Below are 21,145 nucleotides of genomic sequence, written 5' to 3'. Positions count from 1 at the left end.
AGCTCGCTTGTTAGCTACAATATGGTCCATCAGCTGACTCTGCAGTGTTCGGTCCCAGTCTCGCCGTGTTCACTGAGAACTTCCACCTCAGGAAGAGTGAGAAGGTCCTCGCCATGGGTCGGGTAAAAAGGCGGGGTTGGATGTCCAATTCTTCCCCAGTGAAAAGCAAAATATAATTGTTGGTTGTTCTGTTCTGTTCTAACATGAGCATGAGCAGCAGAGAACAACAGACGTGCATACTGGCTGGAATTCACCTGAGGTTTTTCTGTCGTGAGATATAGTGATTAAAACCAGACCTGAGTAAAAGAAACAATGAATATGTAATTTGTTAAGCTATGAGTAGAGGGAAAGTCCGTGAGCCGCTGGGCTAATTTATTCACTGTGAAATGCTGCAGGCTTAAGCTAAAACCATCAAGTAGCACAAGACAAAGCTCGACAGTTATACTTCTGTTTATTTATTTATTTTTTTTAATTAAACACAAAATAAATAGCAAGTGTATCTAGTGCTTTACAAACATAATAACAATAACCATAAAAATACTAAACACATACATAGATCTTAATTGATATATAAGAAATCATTTCTACCTTAATTCAGATTAAATGTCTTCTGACATTAAACCATTATACATACATACATATGTACCTTTCAAATTCTTTTCTTGCCAGTAATAACGCCTGAGAAAAGAAACAAATGAACTCAAGACCAATTTGTTTGTTTTGTTGTTGAATTGCTGAATATGTAAATTTTGCCAAGTAGCACAAAAGTATTAAATGATGCTTTCTGATCATGCTGATTAAATGTTCTTGTTGTTGAACCATGTTTTATTTGTGTTGTGCAGACAATTTCTTGCAAACTTTATACTACAGTGTTTGCAATTATTGTATTTATTAGTTTTCTTTTATAATCAAACCAGAAAAAAATGGGTGGCAGCTGCTTCCTGTCCCCTTGTTAGACAAGCAGACTGTTCTGTTTGTTTTCCACATACTGTACCTGACCTGCTTGTATAATAATAATTATGTTTCCTCAGTTATCAAAACAAAACAAGCTGCATCAGAGAACATGATTATTGATATTTACGTGTTGGTTTCCCTGTGCCTGTAGGCTGTGAGCAACAAGAGTATAATTTTGTTTCAACATTTCTGCAGGAAATGTTCAGCATTTTTGACACTTATTTTCCTGAATTCTGGTCATTTATTCGTTTGTGCATCAACTTGTAATGGCAACATATTGACTTATGTAAAGGAAAACACAAAATTCAGGCACAGTTGTAAATCTAATGCAAGTAAAATTCAGATAGCAGGGCTTTGTCGAGGATTTTGTGGCCTTAAAGAAGATTTTGTTTCTGTCCCTGAAACACTCTAACCACTTAATCACACACACTGTCCATAACAGAATGAACACATGCACCTTGCTTGTTTTCTGAGTCACCGCTGTATAAGTAGAGTGCAGATCCCTATCAGGCAACAGATGGTGAAGCACCTACTGCAATACCACCACAACTGCTAGATAAAACCATCCTCCCTGGTATTTACACCTATGATTAGCAATAATTAAAACCAGCCTAAACTCTGCTGGAGTTGTTTTGCATCTTTTGGTAGTTTTGTGTCTCTTTGTGCTTGTTCTTTCTGTCAGAAAGGTGTCTTTACTTTTTATATGTATATCCCCAGAAATATGGATGTTTTTAATTCATTTGTTTTTTGTTAATCATCTTGAAATGAATAAAATTACCATTTAGCAGATTAAAGGGTAGCGTCTTTGTAGATATTATGCATCTTTGGGTACTTTTGGGCGTCTCTGTGGTAATTGTGTAGCTCTATATAGATGTTTTGCGTGTCTTTGTGGTGGTTTTTGGTCTCTCTAAGTGGCTGTTTTTCATATTTGGGTAGTTTTGTGTCTCTATGTGGTGATTTTGTGACATTAAATAGATATTTAGTATTTCTTTGTGGTTGTTCTTTCTGTCAGAAATGTGTCTTTTAAATTTATGCATCCAAAACAAATGGATTTTCTTATTTGTCAGTCATCTTTACAAATGAATAAAGTGACTGTTAAGCAGATTAAAGAGTAGTGTAATTTTGCTGCTCTTTTTAAGTCATTATGCATCTTTCTGTGTTTTTTTATGTCTCTTTCCAGTGATTTTGTGGGTCTTTTGTGTCTCTTTGTGGTTGTTCTTTCTGTCAGAAAGGTGTCTTTCCTTCTAAACCTATACTCCCAAAATGGCACATATGGACGTTTATTTGTTTTAATTATTTTGAAACTTTCATTTAGCTTTAGAATGTAGTTTTTTAAATAATAGACATTTAAAGTGGTTTGTCAAAAAGTCCTGTGCTTCTTTGCCTGCCTTTGTTTTTATTTTTATTTTGTGTACCTGAACTCAGCCGCAGCACGCAGAGTCTCCTCACAACATCATCGGTAATTTTTTGCCCCCAAATGTTTGACCCAATTTGGCATCAATTGTGATGTATTTTTTTTTACACATCATAATATGACATCTTTACATATTTAGTTTGTAAATAAAGTAAGTATTTGTAAGGCCCTACTTTACTTTTACCATTCCATTAATCATTAATTTTTCTTTCTGATGTGTCTATTTATTGCTTTAGTGGCCTAATTTACACACAGTGATGAGTGAGGTTTTATTTAATCTCACACTATCTATATTCAGAACATTTCCTTGTTCCACAGCCTCACCCAGTCCGTGTGTGTTCCAGTAATATCATATGTATTAGAGTGTATTAGTGTGTATTCAGTCGATATCAGTTTGCAGGACTAGCAGGGAAACTACAGTAATGGAGAACTGTTTCCGTGAATGAGTCATAAATCTCTCAGTTAGAGTTTTTCCCCCAAGCAGCAGCAGCTCATTGTCTGTGTTTGCTAAACGTCCCATGACTAAACGTCCTCCTCGCTGTTTAGCATTAAATGAAGCAACCACTTAACAAAATGCTCATTATATTTGACAACGGCCTCGTGCTCTGTGGGTGAGTTCACGGAAGTTAAAGTGTGTTTTTCATGTTTAAAGCATTTTAAAAAAGGGCTGTTTCTAACTGTCAGTAACCTCCACACATTCTCTGTTATCAGATACAGACAGAAACTGATCACTAACTGATCACTAACTGATCACTAACTGATCCCGAAAACACATTTGACTTGATACATATATATATATATATATATATTGTCCATTGTGAATCTGTTTGTAGTCATTGTGTGTCTCTTTGCAGCCATTGTGTGTCTCTTTGTAGCCATTGTGTGTCTCTTTGTAGCCATTGTGAATCTGTTTGTAGTCATTGTGCGTCTCCTTGCAGTCATTGTATGTCTCTTTGTAGCCATTGTGCGTGTTTTTGCAGTATTTTTGCACCTCTTTGTTGTCATTTTGGGTCTCTTTATAGACATTTATGTGACTTTGTTGATCTGTAAGTGGTTGTTTTGCACCCTTCTGTAGTTTTGTGTCTCTGTGGTAATTTTGTGGCTAAGTGTGGATGTTTTGCCTCTTTTGTTGTTATTTTGGGAGTCTTTATAATTGTTGTCCATCTTTTGGCAGCTTTGACTCACTTTGTGGCTCTTTCTGGGCGTTAAGTGTCTCAGTGCTTCTTTTGCCTCTTTTGTAGTCATTTGTCATGTTTAAAGAAATTAAAAGGCTTAAAAAACAGATTTAAAATGAAACTGTCTCCCAAGTTTTGACACGTCATAATGTTTTGACCTGCACCACTGATGACCTAAATATATGTGCACAGACTGCACAGGAGACATGTTTTACATACGCAGGCATCGCTGCTATGCAAAGACAATAAACCTGTTTTACATGCTGTAGTACTGCTGAACTCATTTGCATGTAGTCAGTGCTGGAATAACTAACTGCCTAAAGTGCATTTACACCCTGCACTTAAATGTGAAGTAGTTGGACTTTATTGGACTATTTCCATTTTATATCACTTTATATTTCTATACCTACTACATTATACCAGGGACAATTGTGCTTTTTATTCAACTACATTTATTTTAGAGGTACCGTTACTTTAAAAAATAAAGATTTTTCTTAAAATACATTAATTGACATCATAAAACATGATGCATTGTGAGCATCATTAGCCATGAGACAACAGGCCCCTGGGAACAGACATGTACAAGGCTGCATCTCTCGTACACAGGAGCAAATTCTGACCAGTCGCTGGTGGTCAAGTCGTGGCATTGTGAGTCGCTGCCTTGTTTTGGCAAGAATGAAGAATGTGTGTAATAAAAATATTATCTCTGGTTCTGCAGCATTGATTTGCATACTTTTATACTGTCCATCACAAGTCTGATTAAGTTATGAGTGCAATGCAAATGTGTGGAGTGCTGCTTTAAAGTGATATTGTGACTTTTACTGATCTGAATATTACACACTGTTAATAGTAAATGTACCCTCTCCAGCCGGTACACATAGTAAATTACTCAAGATTCAATTCACTGTAAAAATAAGCATATTGACATGAAATAGTTGGATAAACAGGTGATGATGACTCTAATTAAGGCCTCATTCCATTTAGTGTACCAACATGCTCAGTTTAAACCAAATGGAATTGAACATTAATTAGAATCATTGACCTGTGTCAATAGACCTGTGTCTATTCTATTATTTCATGTCAAAATGACTCCTGTGAAGAAGGTGCCAGCTTGTTTAAATGCCACTGAGAGTTTCCTGTCAGTGTCCCAATGTCATTTTGGTTAATAAAGTTTAAAATAAAAAAAATAAAATAAAATATTCTTCCTCCAGTGCCTTTTTTGTCAAGGTCTTTAAGTGTCTGATAATCATATTTGAGGGATCATTACAAAATATGTGTTTGTGTGATACATATTCCTGATATTATGCAAAGGATAATGCACCAAATTCCTGACACAGTGATGCAGGAGTCAGTCATCTTCACTCGCTCCTTCAGAATCATCCTGAAGGGGTTTACTTTGTCATAATGACCTGCTCACTGACACAAAATATTAATTTAAAAATGAGTTAATGCATTTCAAAACATTTTATTTTTCTTCCAGAGTCAATGATCAGGACTGCATCCATAGCAACAGTCTGTTACACAGAGATTAAAGTCATTAGAATGCTGTAATTGACCAATCAGAATCAAGTATTTATCAAAGCCGTGTAACGAAATTCATTCCAAAACATCATTCAGAGTCTTTTTACCTGATATTGGTATCAGCATCAGGGTGAAAAAATCCATTATTGTACGGGCTCTAATTGTAAGTGCATGTTTTTCTGTATGAGATGCAAAACACCTGAATGAGTGTGATGAACCAGATTTACCTGTGCAGACAAGGACTGGGTGACACACACACACACACACACACACACACAGACCGTCACTGTCTGCACTGGGAAAAAGTAAAGGACGGATCCTGAGCCGCTGTCAACTGAAAAGTATGTCACTATAAATCACCATGACATGTAATTACAAGTCTTTATTTTTATTTCTTAACAGTGACATTCATCACCTTTATTGAAAACAATCCAGGTTTGTCCTGTTAAATAGTACAAATGTGATATAAATTAAACGCTGACAAACACTTTTGTTGAACTGTCCTCTAAAGCTCCACTTTTGTTTTTATCTTTTATTCCAAAAACCTGAACTGGTACAAAACATCTAATTCCTCATATTGACATTGAAAGATGGACAAAGTATCACGATAACAAATGCAAAAACACATTAAATAAACAAAAGCAGGAATGTAAGGCATTATAAAGCCAGTTTTCAACTTTAAATCTCACTTTCACTGAGATCACTTGCACCTATTAAGATTTGCATATTGTATCACAGTAACTCAACATTTTTATTTCATGACACTTAAATTGAAGGGTTGGCATGAGTTAATTATTACCCAACCTTACATGATAGCTGTGAGAACACGATGCACAGTGCCAATATGACACAAAGACAACCTTATGTTCAGTGTTCTGTAACGGCGTCAGCAGTAGTAATAAAAGCAGATTTTATGACAGAACAGTTATATTAAATTGCATTACGCTGTACAAAATAAAGTCATCGCTCAGTGTATCTTAAGGGGACAGTTTGGATAATTTGAAGTGTGGTTGTATGAAGTACTCGTCTATAGTCACTGCATTAGCTACAGTAGATGGAGGTCAACACAACCCCAGTTTGGAGAACCAGCACCCTGTCGACAGGATCTGCAACAAAACGTATTTTAGCCGAAGGTCCACCTAAAAGAATAAATATCAGTTTAAGTGAACGCTATATTTAGAATACCTTGCTGTTAGACAGCCTTTTTCTGGCAGGAAACCACCGTTATATAAGCCAGATAGCACTCTCTCTTGCTCAACCAGACTCCATTGGCAAAAACAGCAATTTTACCTCACAGAACGCAGGAGTTGCTGGTCTACTGCTGCCTCGATCTGTTACTTTAATTGTGTTACTGTGCGACTTTTGGTGAATCAGGACTAACCCTCAAAATGCCAACGTCACACAATAACACAAACAAACTGAACAATTGAGGCAGCAGTAGACCAGAAACCCCCGTGTTCTACAAAGAAAAATTACCGGTTTTGCCAGTGGAGTTTGGCTGGTTTGGAGAGAGTGATATTTGTCTTATATAATGGTGTTTTCTCAGCAGTGAGGGCTGTCTGACAGCAAGGTAAAGCACTGAAAATGTTCTAAATATAGTGTACATTTAAATTATAATATAGTCTTCATTTTTACGTAACTAAAATACATTTTACTGCTGACCCTGTTCACAGCAATACACTTACTTCACTGATACCCCTGCTGTTTCTCCAAACTGCACACCGATTATGAAATAGGGCCGCAACTAATCATTATTTTAATTGTAAATTAATCTGACGATCATTTTCACAATCATTCTATGATTTGTTCAGTCTATAAAATGTCAGAAAATGATTATAAAATGTTGATCAGTGTGAACCCAAAGCCCAAAATAACGTCCTCAAATGTTTCACTTCGTCCTAAACCAAAAATTATTCAGGCAACAGTCAGAGAGGAGTAAAGAAACCAGAAAATATTCATATTTAACAAGCTGGAATCAGAGAATTTAGACTTTTTTTTTCTTTGTTTTCTTAAAAAAATACTCAAAGTATTAGTATAAGTACCTCACACAAGTCCACTTCAAATAAAAGTATTCTTTTCCCATTAACTGGCTTTAAAATCCACTTTTTCCTTTCACATTTTTAAATAAAGATACAATTTGTATCAACTACATACTGGCTCTTATCTTATCCAGTTCACCTATAATATAACGCAGTTCAAATCATTCAAATACAGTTTATAGCGAGGTGGATACCACAATACAAAAATACACAAACTCATGTTTATCTTGGCTTCTGCAGCCAGTTTTCAGTCTTTCTACTGAAAGACGATCATCTCATCTCAGAGAGCCGTTCTGACTCTGCAGCATGAGGATCTCAGCGACCAGCTTCTGAGGATCCATGAGGTGAGGGAACATGTCCATAGCCATGTCCACCAGGTGGGCACTGAAGATGGCGAGGAGCTTTTTACGGACGACCTCTCTCTCCTCCTCCCCACCGCTGGGGCTTGGCTGTGTCCCCTGTGGAGGAGAAGGTTCCCAGTGCGAGCGCTCCCCTGGCAGGCTGCTGCGGGCTGGATGAGCCCCGAAGGGGTCGGACCAGTACTGCTGCTGGCGGCCAGGGACTCTGCAGTGCTGGTACGGAGGCATGCTGACTGGGTATGCACCATAGCCGGCATACTGAGGCGGGCCGTAGGGGATCATTTGATGAGATCCGAGGCTGTAGTGTTGGTTGTGTTGCTGGAAGGCGGGTGTGGTCCCCTGACAGCAGCTGCACGGTGCACTTCTAGGAGGACCGTGCTGCTGTCTGCCGTACGTCACGCCATACTGGTGATCGCTCCACGAAGCCTCCACTGGCTGACTGTCTATGGAGCCTAAACCAGAATCCAGCTGCTCCTGAGAGCCACTTTTCCGCACTGAGCCGTAGTCAGAGGACAAGTGTTGGCTGGTCTTCTCCTTTCTAGACGTAGCTCTCTTGCTGGAGCGGTGACTCGCCTTCACATGTTCACTTTTATGATCTTTCTTTAAGGAGCCACTCTCGGGTCCCAGAGTCAGTTTCTTTGCCATGTCCTCCACCAATGACAGGCTTTGTCCCGGCACAGGACTGGAGTGAACTGAGGACTGTTTCTGAGCAGTGGAAGGGTGCTTAGCCAGCTCTCGAAGCTCATCTGCAACCGAGCGGTTGGATTGTTTGGCTCTCTCTGGATGGTGGAATTTACATTTGATTCCATACGTACATTTTTTTCCTGAAAGAAGCAGCAAACAGAAGATTTTAGTCCAGCACAGCAGTACTCTGAGCTACATGCTAACACCAGCCTTTGAACATTCTCACAGTGACAATGCTAGCATGCTAATGCTTAGCTTTTACTATTATCTGTTGTTAAAAACACATTTAAGTTAAATTTGTAGTTATATGATAAAATGAGGATTAAAGTAAAATATTCAAGTCAAGCCTTGCATGAAAAACCACCTCTGTTCTGCCTCTGATTGGCTGTACCAGGGTTATATAACTTCAATAGCAAGTTGGCAAAATCCACACAGAATATTTTGTTAATTAAGGACTATAAACAGCTCTTGCAGTATTATGTAAAAAGGTTTATTCCTCCAATCCCTCAGGAAAACTAGCAGAAAACTAGCCATGACTTGACTGTTAATATCTTTTCATGTTGTATTCTTTCATTACAGCAATAGATTCATTGCACAATAAATCCACCTGGTTATTACTTGTTGCGGCTGGCAAAGTAAATTGTCAGTCCATGCCCTCTTGAACTGACAATGTTAAAAATCAATTTTACATCACTTTAGCTTTCACAGAGACATCTTTAAGGTTCTTGTTGGCTAAGCTAACGTGAGTTTCTCCGTGGCTCATCAGCTCAGAGTGCAACTCGAGGCTCGAATGAGCGAATGACAGCTGCGAGTGGGTTGAATCCTTCTGCTGTTGGTTCAGATGGTACAGTTTAAACATCTCAAAGTAGCTCAGAGATATGTAGCCTGCCATCATATCACAAACATGCCAGGCTAGAAGTTCAAAAGGTCCATATCTGGCCAGCAGGCTGCAAGTTAATAAGCTTGAGCTCGTTTCTTTCAGGGGTTCCAGGCTTCTAATAAATGCTAGCTTTGCCTCCCTACGATGCTAACTGGTGCTACGGACAAGTCAGATTAGAGAGTAGAGGGCAACTTAGCCACTGCAGCTGCTGTTTTTGTTCCCACAGCACTACAAACTGGCAGGACAGCAAGCTAGCACCTGTGAGAGTTGTTACCTAACCAGCTGGAGCAATCAGAGGCAGACTAGGGGCAGGTCTTCCTGCAAGGCACACTCAGTAATATCAGCTTTCTTCATTCAAAAGCATCAAAACAATAGTTTTACATTATTTAACCATTAGCTTTTTGTTAAGGAACCAGGGTGATGCTAACTTCAAACTTTGAGGCTGATGGGAGTGTCAGTTTGGCAGGTATTTGAACATGAATCAAAGTACTGAACATGTTCACATTAGGAAAAGTTAAGGGATGACAACAGTTATTACAATTCATTCTGAGAGGAACGATAATGTTTGTACCAAATTTCATGCCAATCCAACCAATAGTTGTTGAGATATTTCAATCTGTGGAACTACAAATAGCGGACCAACTAACAGCCACGTGGCTACTGCGGTTAAAAAAAAAAAAATCAGGCATAAGACAGACAGCATTTGTGACACCATTTGTCTCACCATAAGGGCATGGCTGTTTTTTCTGAGTCTTTGGAAACCTCCGCAGGAAATTCTCCAGCGTCGGTCCATGGCGGCCCAGAGGATCATCAGGAGGCATAAACCTGCGTCAGAGTAAAATTCAAACATTAGTCTAAAGGTAGAACTTTACATGGTCAAGCTAACTGACTAATTTATCATCTACCTGTGTAAATTTTTGGGATTAAACAAGCGATGGAAGTCCCATGTCAAGATGGCAGAACTCACTTGTTATTAACAAAGGAGTACATGAGCAGCCTCTCCTCGATGAAGCGCTTCCACTCCGGCTTGTCTCTCTGAAGGTCCCGGTACATGTCGTTGGACACGATGATGCCGTCGGACTCGTAGGCCAGCTTGACGATGAAGCAGTCGTCGTTACAGACCACCCGTTTGCCTGCGACAGGTCGAGACGGTGTGAACACCAGAATCTTCCTCTTCTCCAGGTCTCTCAGAATGTGTTGATCTGTAAAACAAACACAGATGCACATTAGCAGAGGCGTGAACTCAAAAAGTTGATGACTTCAGACTCATTGCAAGCTGACTTGGACTCAAACACCAATGAATGACTCGTGACGTCACTCGCACTTGAGCCTTTTGACTTGAAAATACTTGTTACCTTCCCCCAGGTTCAAAGATAAAAAGTATATTTTTTAAAAAGTGTGCCACAATCAATTCATTTCATTTTTTTTTGGGACTTGGGGTCAGGAGAAACAAGTTTTGAACGCAACATTCACATATCGTCATCTAAATTGGCAAAGTTATAGAGCAACATTATTATTCATTTGGAGTTGTGTGTCCAGTATAAGTCCAATATTCACTCTCTTTTAGCTCTGTTTTTGGTCTCTACCGTCTCTTGAGGGAAATATGTGGTTCTTTAGCTGCTAAATGCTTCAACATGTTAACCAGCTAATACCTAACTCTGTCTGTCTGCTGTTTGATGCTGAACAAATAGTGCACAGTGTGTTCTCAGAGCTTTTTCTCATAAAAAAAAAAGAAAAAAAAAGTTGTGGATTGGACAGGAACAGTGAGCTGAAATTCTTCAGAATAGCTGACGGGAGCTGCAGGTTCAGGTGATAATTCTCTGTAGATTCATCACAACTGACATCCATTTCCACAATACATTGTTATAATAAAAACATGGGTTATAGCCTTTTAAGTAAATCATTTATACATAAAAAGGCACATTGTGCTTCATACACAACCTTGATTATCATTCTCTGGGAAGCCACTGTTGCATTTTGATTTGGGTCAGACAGATTTAACCTGGTTACATATTAACAAAGGGCCCTGAAGTTGCATCCCGTAAAAACCTATTTATCAGCATGAACAATCGCTTCATCTGCATAAAGCAAACAAGCAGCGTGGTGTCAGCATCCGCCTCCAAATGTAGGCCACCAAATGCTGATCACATGGTTATCTTTTGGCATCGCAAACCATTGGAAAAACCCTGCATATATATCTTTTGACTTACAGCTACATAGATTACAGATAAAGCTCATTTATTTGGCATTCAGAAAAAAAAAGACCTACATGGGGTTTTTCCCATTTTGAGAAATACAGCTCGCTCGAATCAGCTCGAATCAGCAGTCGCATCTGAGAAAATCATATCCTGTTCTTTTTCATCTCAGCTCTTGTTTTCATGTCAATGTAAACCAAAAACCTTTTCAAACAGGGATAAAACTACCAGTTAGTGTGTTATCTGGTGGCAGAATCAGCATTTTAATGAACATAATATAAACTGTGCATGCTGCATGCAGCTTGAACTTCCTTACAGTTGCAACGATGATTAAGCAAATAAATGTAAATAAGACTACAGTCTGCGGCTCCAGAGCTGCACGTGTCTCTTTAGCCCTCCAGTGACTGTTTTTTTTTTTTTTTTTGTTTTTGTTTTTTTTGTTGTAGGTTGATGACAGTTCAACTCAAAATTTCAAGGCAGAAATATTTTTGAGCCACACTCAAATGTACAAGTTCTGCCAACTACTAATCTTCTGTTGCCTTGAAATTGTGAGTCATCTCAACAATTTTTTTTTTTTTACTGTGTAAAGTGCCATCTGTAAAAATGTGTAGCCTATACACCAAATTTAATAAAGAAGCTTTAATATTTCATCAGCTAAAATGGATGTCAGAGCCTACTTCTGTGGCTCGGTGCCTTTTCCTCCAAAAAAAAAAATCTAAATTTTGATGGTTTATCTTCTAGCTGTGATTGCCAAATTTAAAAAAGAAAAGTCTTCTGGGAAAAAATACAGAATATAATTGTTGCAGCTCTAGATAGATTTTGTTGTTTGTTTTTTGGCCAAAAATGTCTCATTTGATCATAAAAGTTGCAGACCCCTGGTCTGTGGCAGTTTTACAACTGTGCTTCACCCGCCCGCACCTTTTACATATATATAAGTGTTTTGTGTTGTTCAACTGGCAGTAAATCACGATTATATTTACAGTATATAGTCATATGACGCAGAGTCATTAAAGTGTTTTGTTTTCTCTCAATCAGCTAATAAATCAATCAACAAATCATTTCAGCTCCAAGTCCCCACAACAAAAAAAGAAGCACAACCTGTTCACCTGTACAATAATAAGCATAATAAGACACTACAGAGAACCCACCACACCTCGATGTTAATCAACAATGAGGGCAGTGTTGAGTGATACACGGCGCCAGGCAAAGAAGGAAGTAAAAAAAAAGCATTAAAAGATAAATTCCCATCATCTTACCTGTGATGGGACCATCTGGCCGGGGCTGCTCCTTCCTCCACAGGGGAACAAACACAGTGATTTCAGTGTGGCCTCTGTCCAGGAAGAAGTTCACAGCCAACTGGATTCCCAGACAAGAGAAAACTTCCTTGTTCCCATGGCTGAATGAACGAATGGAAACCAGGAAATGAATGAGAGACAGAAAACATTAACGTTTAACAATTAAACAAGCGTCTGTGTGACGAAAGCAAGTCCAGAAAGAAAGTCAAATAGAAGAAAATGAAGCAAAGCAACAAATTTGGCATTGCTGAAACAATGGCTGAAGCGAGTTCTCTATCAGGGAAACAAATCTGTATGTTAAATATGAAGCTGGAGCCAGGAGATGGTTTAGCTTAGCTTAGCATAAAGGCCGGAAACAAATGGAAGAGACTCGCCTGGCTTAATTCAGACATTTGTTTCTTTTCAAAAACTGAAGGATAAGAATGACAAGTTGTAGTTTTACAGGTTACGTGTTTCTTGACTGGGGCCGAGACGGCTTGGAAACCAGCGGAGTCTCAAGCTTATTTCCCAAAATCTCTAATTAGGTTGCATAAAGAGCTGCAATAATTAATAGATTAGTTCTCAACTATTTTTTATTATCGATTAATCATCTTGAGCTGCTTTTTAAGAAAAAATATACAAATTTCAGCTTCTCAAAAGTGAATATTTTCTGGTTTCTTTAGTCCTCCATTACTGTAAAATGAATATCTTTGAGTTGTGGACAAAACAAGACATCAGAGGACATTGATTAACTAATCAATTAATCAAGTGACAGGTTAAGCAATAATGAAAGTAATGAATGAAATGTTTTTTTATGCCTGAAGAGGTAAAATTAGAACATCATCATTTTTTAATTAAAATTATTTTTGTCTGTCTTGTTCTTCTCTCCTCAGTTTTATGTTGCCACGACACGAAATCTATGGCAACAGTTTCACTATCATCCACTTAGTAACTACAAATCTGTCAGCATCAATTACTGATAACATCAAACCTGATGAATCTGGAGACATAACACGGTGTCCCTGCTTATTTGTATTAGCAGAGCTCTAATATGAAAATATGAGTGTTCAGAGCCCTCTGGGGTTTTTTGGATATGTCAAGTTTAAAGCAAAGACAAACAGAGGAACGACAGACGGTAGGCTATTATGGGGAAGCCGAGGTGTAAAATGTTGTCGGGCCTGTTCCCGTTTCTGTGCGCTGGAAGTGATGCTGGTCTTCAAGGAAACAAGACGACACTCAGATGAATGTGCTCTGATTTGCATACTCAAGCTGCTTGTCTGCAACGTGCCTGAACGGGCGTGTCTGGCTGGGAAAGGTAAGCGGACACAGGGGTGTGTACGCTCTGCACACACACACACACACACATAGTTTACACACTATACATAGTGCGGTCTCATTCTCTCACACATTTTCTCTGTTCCTAACACTGTGTGTGCACGTCGAGGTATGAGGCGGGAGAATGAGGGAAAGGGTTGCTTGCACCCACAGGCAGAGTTCCCTCAATTACTGACATTATATCAGCCTAATGTGGTGCTGAAATGCCGAGCAGATAACAAAAATGGTTCCTGCTTGTCTTTTAACTCTATGAGACTGAGGGAAATTTGAGTGGGAGAGGCCACATGCTGCCATTTTCACTCAATCAGATAAAATACAACGGCTGAGTGAAATATGACCGTCCCCTCAGGCGGCGATCAATGCAAATACACAGAAAACAGACGGCACGTACTCAAATTCCTGATGAGCTCAGACCAGTCTGTCAAAAAAAAAATCTCATTCTTGAGAACTGAGACAAAACTTTTACTCTTCAATCATGCTGTAAAATATAGTTTTAAAGATCAAACTCTTGGCTGTTAAATCTTGTAACAGGCTAATCTCCCAATGACTGAGGATGTAATTAAATGCCTGATTTTCCATTTGACAAAGTTGACAAAATGTTAATGTTTTTAATTTCACATAGTCATAGTGAATAACCATTTTATTTTCGGCTAAGAGTTTTACTTAGCTTTGATTTAGAAGGGCTACAGAGTTGACACGTTATGGTTGAGAAACATATGAGGGCAATATTATTTAATTAGTTAGTTTTTTTTTTTTTTTAAACCAGGAAGTAAGACAGAAGTCCTTAGGGTATAGTGAAACCTTTTTACGCCTGATTAAGTCATGTTTTTTGTAAAAAAAAAAAAGAAAGAAAAGAAAAGAAAAGAAAACACACCTATGTTATCAGTAGGTATTGATCATTTTAGATTTTGAAGCCTTTAAGCACTTAAAATTGCTTGAAGTTGTGAATTCTTGTCTGGGACAAGGGTGTTTTCTGGCACAGAGTAAGTTTAGAAACAAAAGATTTATAACAGAAATTACATATATTTCACATATGCATAAATACACATATATATATAAATCCTTAAAGAATATATATTCACAAAGAAAAACTGGAATTAGAGTGATGGAGTTGCTTTGGTACGACATGATTTATCCCAATTCTCTTTAATTAGCTGTGCTAGCGGCTAATATTAGCTTTGACTTTTCTTCTGGCGGCAAGACTGACATTTGTAAGTTTGAGTGAAATGTTTCAACAACTTTTGGCGCCATGTTTGAACATTGATCAGGTCAGAATTTACCTGCAAAACTAATGACAATCATATCAGATTCAGCTTTACTTCAACATATTAGCATGCTGACAAGCAAGTGGTAAGAGCATGATAAAACTCATTTCACCGTAAAGATAATCATTCTGTGACCTTAGTTACATTATAGCAATTTTTAACTAATTGCTATAATGTTAGCTGAACCACTAAAACTTGAAATAATTGAATGCAGCAGCAATTATGTAATATGGTAACAAATAAATACATTTATATAGTTTATGACAGTATACATATATATAGATTTACAACAGGCCCTTTTAACAATCATATTGCTGATGTGGCCTGGGATGAAACTGAGTTTGAAACCTGTGTTTTACAGGAAGAGAGCATGATTGAATGTTGATAAAAGAAAACAAAGAAATTGTTATTTTTTTCCAGCATATATTGTTAAACAGCGGCACAATATGACCAGAGATGTGATCTGAAGGGACTAAAAGGTCATTCTGAAGTCATTTGATCTCAACTTTTAAAATGTGTTGGTCCCATCTGAAAGGTCATAGAGGGCGGTATCTCACTATCACAGTTTATAAAAAAAACTTTCTCACAAAACTTTCTACTGTATCTTCATGCATTAGTTATAACAAAAGTGAAAAACTATCAGATCAATTTGAGTCAGTGAAGCTGGAAGCTCCCCGAGCTGTCTATCAGACACATGTGCTTTCAGAGGCGTAAGTCTGTCTCCAACGCAAATGAAAAGTGAGTCATCAGGTGACTTGAGGTGAGATTAAATGTCAAAGGATTTCTTATATTTATGATGCTGTAACTTTCACCAGTACATAGTTTGACGACACCCTGGACATGTGTAAAACAGGCATTGTTCTCAGACCACAAAACCACATAAAAGGTGAAATACAATGTGGTGTATGTAGCCACTGTGGAGTGGATTATAATAACTGTAACTTTGAGCCTTCCTTAACCAGACATAATGACAGAAAGGGTTTTACTGCTCAGTACTCTTTCTGTCGTCAAGTAAGAGGCAGGTGGGGCAGAGATTACTGCAGAACAGACACGTTCTTACAGGTGTATTAGGGCTGCAGCTAATGATTCTTTTCATTTTATCTTCTTGATTTATTGATCAGTTGTTTGGTCTTTAAAAACCTAGTGAAAAATTACACGGTGACACAGTGATAAATGCCACAGAAATATCATATTTATGACAATTTTGTCCGACCTAACGTTTTTTAAGTTATTATCATGCATGACAAAGAAAATAGAGCTGCACAGTTAATCGCAAAATAATCAAAATCGCAATGTGGCCAAGTGCAATATCCAAATCATAGAACCAGAGCCAAATCGCACTGTATTGTGCAGCCCTGAAAGAAAAGCAGCAAATTGTCCCATTCAAAAAGCTGAAACCAATAAATTTCTGGCATTCTGGCCAGACCGAGTTGGCCTGGCTCAACTCAGTTTGATTCGGCCCGTCGGCCCAGCACAGCGGCGGTTTGCATTTCCATTACAACAGGGCTATCCGCTTGAAGGTGCGTCTTTTAAGTGAAGGCAACATGATGAAGCTGGAGTCACGCAGCTGCAAAGCGGTGCACAAACTGTTCATATATGTCTCTGGGATAAACACGCTGTTGCCTAAAATTCTTTACAATAAAAATCCCCCATTTTTTTGTTATTAAACACTTTTACTATGACGCAGCACAGTTATGAAATGTTTTGATTCGGGGTTTCATCATCTGTAACCTAATATGACTCTGACACAGCTGAAAGGGAGTGTGAAACTGTAAAATAAAGCGGATACCTGAAAGTACAAACAGCGACACAGAAGAGAAACTAAACTTCAAAGTACACAAATTCAGTCAGAAACTATGAAAGTACTGAGAGCTGAAAATAATGAGACCTTTAAAAATGTCATTCTCTCTGCTCTCCTGCACACACAAGCTCAGTATGACAACGCTTGTTTGAGGGGGGAAAAGGAGGCTTGTCACGGGTTGGCTGTAGTCGGCAGCTTTGGCCCCACGCCAGAGTCGGCCCATATCAGCCAATCAAATAATCGTTGCATGTCTATCTGCTGATTGATTTTCTGCTGATAAACTAATCGATCATTTCAGCAGTAGTTTCTCACCTCATGGCCACATTGCTCCCGTCTATAACGACGGGTCTGAGAGCGTCTTCGTCCTCACTGCTCTCTTCTCTGCCCTGAGGAGATGGTGATGATGATGGTGATGATGATGATGACGATGCAGTAAAAGGCAGCAGCAGGGTGGGGCCCACAGCTTGGATGTCCCCTCTGGGGACCAGCACCGACATCGTGGTCACCGGCCCCTGGTCCTGCTTGGCCCCCCGACTGGCCCCGATCCTGACCAGCTCCCCGAGAACTTTATCTGTGTTCATGTTGGGGCCGAACTTCTGCTGCACAGCCTGGACCTGAGCCGTGGAGTAGCCGAGCTTGTGGAAGAAGTCCAGCTGGGCGTCCTGGTGCTGGGCGTCTGGGGACGGGTCGAGGTCGTTGGGATACATGTTGTTACAGGAGGAACAGGAGGAGTCTGGAGCTGGGACACGTGGAGGGAAGATCCATGCAGATGTGTCGGGGTCACGTTGGGGATTTTACTCCACGGGTGAACAGATGGGAAGAGAAGAACTTCAGCATTGATCGCTCCTCACTCGCGCGTCCTGATCACTTTTCACCTGTTTGGAAAAAACATCTGACCAAACTGTAATCCCAAAAAAAAGAAGAAAAACAGATAATAATCGATTAATCAGAATCATAAACAGTTTTATTGCCAAGTAGGTTTTTGCTTAAAAATGCCAAACATTCTCTGTTTTCAGCTCCTCAAATAGACTAGGTTAAAGACCAGATAAATTGGTCAGGACTGAAATGATTCAATTTATTGATCATCTACAACTATTTTGATCATCTATTAGTCATTTCAGCCATTTAACATGCCAAAAAAAGTCAAATATTCACCAGTTTCAGCCTCTCAAGTGAGATTTTGCTGCTTTTTTTTGTCACACAAGAAAGAAAAGCTTTAGATTTGGGACTGTTCAACAGATAAAATCAAGAATCTGAACACACCCTAATTATTATAGGCATTTCTCACTTTTTAAAAAAATTTATAAACAAAATTATTAATCAATAAAGTCAGAGATGAATCATTAGTTGCAGCCCTAGTTTATTTATCTTTCAAAGACTTATGAAATATTAATTTATTTACTTCTCTCTAAGTTTATATTTATTTAGATTTTATTTTAGAGCATTTAAAATGTGTGTATTGTTTTACTGATGAGAGGAAAAAACTAGAGACAGTTAATTCTGTCTAAATACACGTATTCTGTCTCATTTAGGCTAAAATGTCTAGTGTTGTTTTCCTGGCAAGAGGAAATAAAAACAAGAATTTCCCAAATTAGGGGCAATATAGTACATCTTTCTGTCATTTTTCTAGAGCAACAATAAATCAATTAATTGATTATTAACTTAATCATCAATTAATCAGTCTGAGTCTTTTGTTTTTAAAGAAAAAAGTAAAAGTTCTCTGATTTCAGCATCTTAAATGTGGTTCCTTTAGTCCTTTATGACAGTAAACTAAATATCCTTGGGCTTTGTGCAAAACAAAACATTTTGGGCTTTTTGGCATTTTTCACAATTTTCTGGCGCATTATAGACTAAACAACTTATCAATTAATCGAGAAAATAATTGACAGATTAATCGTCAATAAAAATATTAATTAGTTGCAGCCCTATTGAGAACTGTTGTTTACATAAAACAAGGAATTTGAGCACATCCTCGTAGGTAATGACAAATAATAATGGGCCTTTTTACTAATTTTTTTTTTACATTTAATAAACAAAGGTATGAATTGATTAATTTCTGATTAATCTGTCGATTTTCTTGATTAACTGTTTGGTCTATAAAATGTCAGGAAACAGTGAAAAATAGTGTATCATACACGACAACTCTGAATGTCAGTTTTTATCCACAACCCACAGACATTCAGTTTACTGTCACAGAGGTGTAAAGAAACCAGAAAGTATTCACGTACGAGAAACTGAAATCAGAAAACGTTTTTCTTTAAAAAATGACTGGAACTGCTTAATCAATTCCCAATATAATTAATTAGCAATTCACAGAACAATTGACAACAAGCCTATTGCAGCTCTACATTTCAGTTGCAGCTCTGGTCTATAATCAGATTGTGAAATAACTATTTCTTCCTCTCAAACTCTTCTTGCAACTTACTGAAGAACTTTTTTCTTCTTTTGATCTCACAAACATTTTATTTATTTATTTATTTATTTAATTATTCATTTATTTATTTATTTCCTAGGGCTGCAATTAGTGATTATTTTCATTCTGGATAATCTGCAGATTATTCTTTGATTGGGTCATTGTTATCGCCATAACATAGCAAAAAATAAAATTAAATAAAGAAAAAAAAATAATAAAAATTACAGACTCCCTGAGCCCGATACGCCTTCAAATGTCTTCTTTTATCCGAAAACAAGAAATATTGACATAAAGACGACATAAAGTTGGCTGAAGCCAGTGACTATTTTTGCGTGTGAAATTACAGAAATACTTACAGTCTATAGTCAAATAGTTGCAAATAATCGATACATAAGATTGTAACAGTCCTGACAACTTTATCTTTCAATTTATCAACCTTAATCCAGTCTGACAGGAGTAAAAGTAGAAGTTAGATGGGAAATAATATCAGAACAGATGTATATATATATATATTAGTGTCATTCTCTCAGTTTCTAAATGAGATAAATCACAGTGAGAGTTCTCGTTTTGTGGTGGAGTCACTGTAAACACACAGGGCTGCTTTAAAACTGTGTCTGCTGCTACAACCCGGTTCAAAAAGTCGCTCCTGCTGTTTGCGCTTCAGCTTCAACCTCAACAAGTCAAAACAGAGAGAGAAACTTACCTTAAAGTCGTCGGCGAGCTGTAAAACGTGTCTTTTAGCTCCTGAAGTTTAAAAGGCGTCCGTCACAGCTGGTTATGACCGCAGCGACGACGAGCTGCTACTGTTCAATCTGTGAACCGCCGAGTTGTACAAGGAAGTACGGGTTTTTCCTTTTCTTGACATCATCAAACACCCAACAGGCGACCAGTGTGGAGGTTTGGGCGAGTCACATGTCGAGTGAGGCTGCAGTAAAACTGTGAAATTATACTCTGACTCATCCAATCCACCACTAATGATTACACAGGATTAAAAGAGAAATGAAGACTGGGTGGCACCAGCAAGGATTAATTTATAAACCCGGTCTAACTTTAATTTATGTTGCCCGAAACTTTTAAACAAGCTTAAAATTAAGAAATATTACATTTAAACTTAAGTTAAGTTTGTACTCAACTTAACCAAAACTTTAAACTCCAATTGAACATGTGATCTATCAAATTTAAACTTAACGAGGAGGTTTAACTAACTTAAACTACTGTTTTTAATCTTCTATCATCTGGCCATTTTTCTCCGTTTATTAAGCTGACAAGTTTTTCTCAAAGAGGAGATATTAGAGCATCACGAGTAGACTAGGTAAGCAAACAAACTTTTTAGCTAGAATGATGCAACATTTGGTTAGCTAGCTAGCAATCATTGTAATGTTTTAACTTTTTAGTTAGCAAATAATGTAACATTTTGTTACCTCTTTAGCTAGCAAACAGTGTAACATTTTGTTAACTTTTTAGCTAACTAGCAAACATTTGTAATGTTTTAACCCTTTAGCTAGCTAGCAAACAAAATATCATTTTGTTAACCCTTTAGCTAACAAACAATGTAATGTTTTGTTAACTTCTTATCTAGCTAGCAAACAAGGTACTGGTCTTTACAATACATAACTAGCTTCTAAATAATGCAATGTTTTGATAATTATTTAGCTAACGAGCAAACAATGTAATGATTTGTTAACTTTTTGACTAGCTAGCAGACAATACAACGTCTTAACTAGTCAGCTAACTTGAAAATAATGCAAATTTTTGTTAATTTTTTAGCCAGCTAGTAAACAGTGTAGCATTTTGTTAACTCTTTAGTTAGCAAACAATGTAATGTTTTGTTAACTA

At 37.8% G+C, this 21,145-nt stretch overlaps 1 protein-coding gene across 1 annotated transcript; it reads right to left on the bottom strand.

Annotated features, from left to right (window-relative positions):
- Nucleotides 1-6,692: 6,692 nt before the first annotated feature.
- On the bottom strand, nucleotides 6,693-18,072 carry zc3h12ab (zinc finger CCCH-type containing 12Ab). The gene is made up of 5 exons (XM_084739392.1): nucleotides 17,209-18,072; nucleotides 12,478-12,617; nucleotides 9,994-10,228; nucleotides 9,751-9,851; nucleotides 6,693-8,286 (listed from the first exon to the last, which is right to left on the bottom strand). The coding sequence occupies exons 1-5, from the start codon at nucleotides 17,601-17,603 to the stop codon at nucleotides 7,379-7,381; spliced, it is 1,779 nt and encodes a 592-aa protein (XP_084595518.1). The 5' UTR covers nucleotides 17,604-18,072; the 3' UTR covers nucleotides 6,693-7,378.
- Between the last annotated feature and the right edge of the window lie 3,073 nt (nucleotides 18,073-21,145).

Source organism: Lutjanus erythropterus, chromosome 16 (genome assembly GCF_056507025.1).
Source record: "Lutjanus erythropterus isolate fLutEry1 chromosome 16, fLutEry1.hap2, whole genome shotgun sequence".
Taxonomy (NCBI): domain Eukaryota; kingdom Metazoa; phylum Chordata; class Actinopteri; order Lutjaniformes; family Lutjanidae; genus Lutjanus; species Lutjanus erythropterus.
This window is presented reverse-complemented; position numbering and strand designations above follow the sequence as displayed.

Excerpts from the sequence above, each read along its gene's own strand:
- zc3h12ab (XM_084739392.1), bottom strand. The coding sequence starts at position 17,603 with ATGTATCCCAACGACCTCGACCCGTCCCCAGACGCCCAGCACCAGGAC. Across the intron at positions 9,852-9,993 it reads TACTCCTTTGTTAATAACAA|GTTTATGCCTCCTGATGATC; the intron begins GTGAGTTCTGCC and ends ACTCTGACGCAG. Across the intron at positions 8,287-9,750 it reads AAAACAGCCATGCCCTTATG|GAAAAAAATGTACGTATGGA; the intron begins GTGAGACAAATG and ends TGCTTCTTTCAG.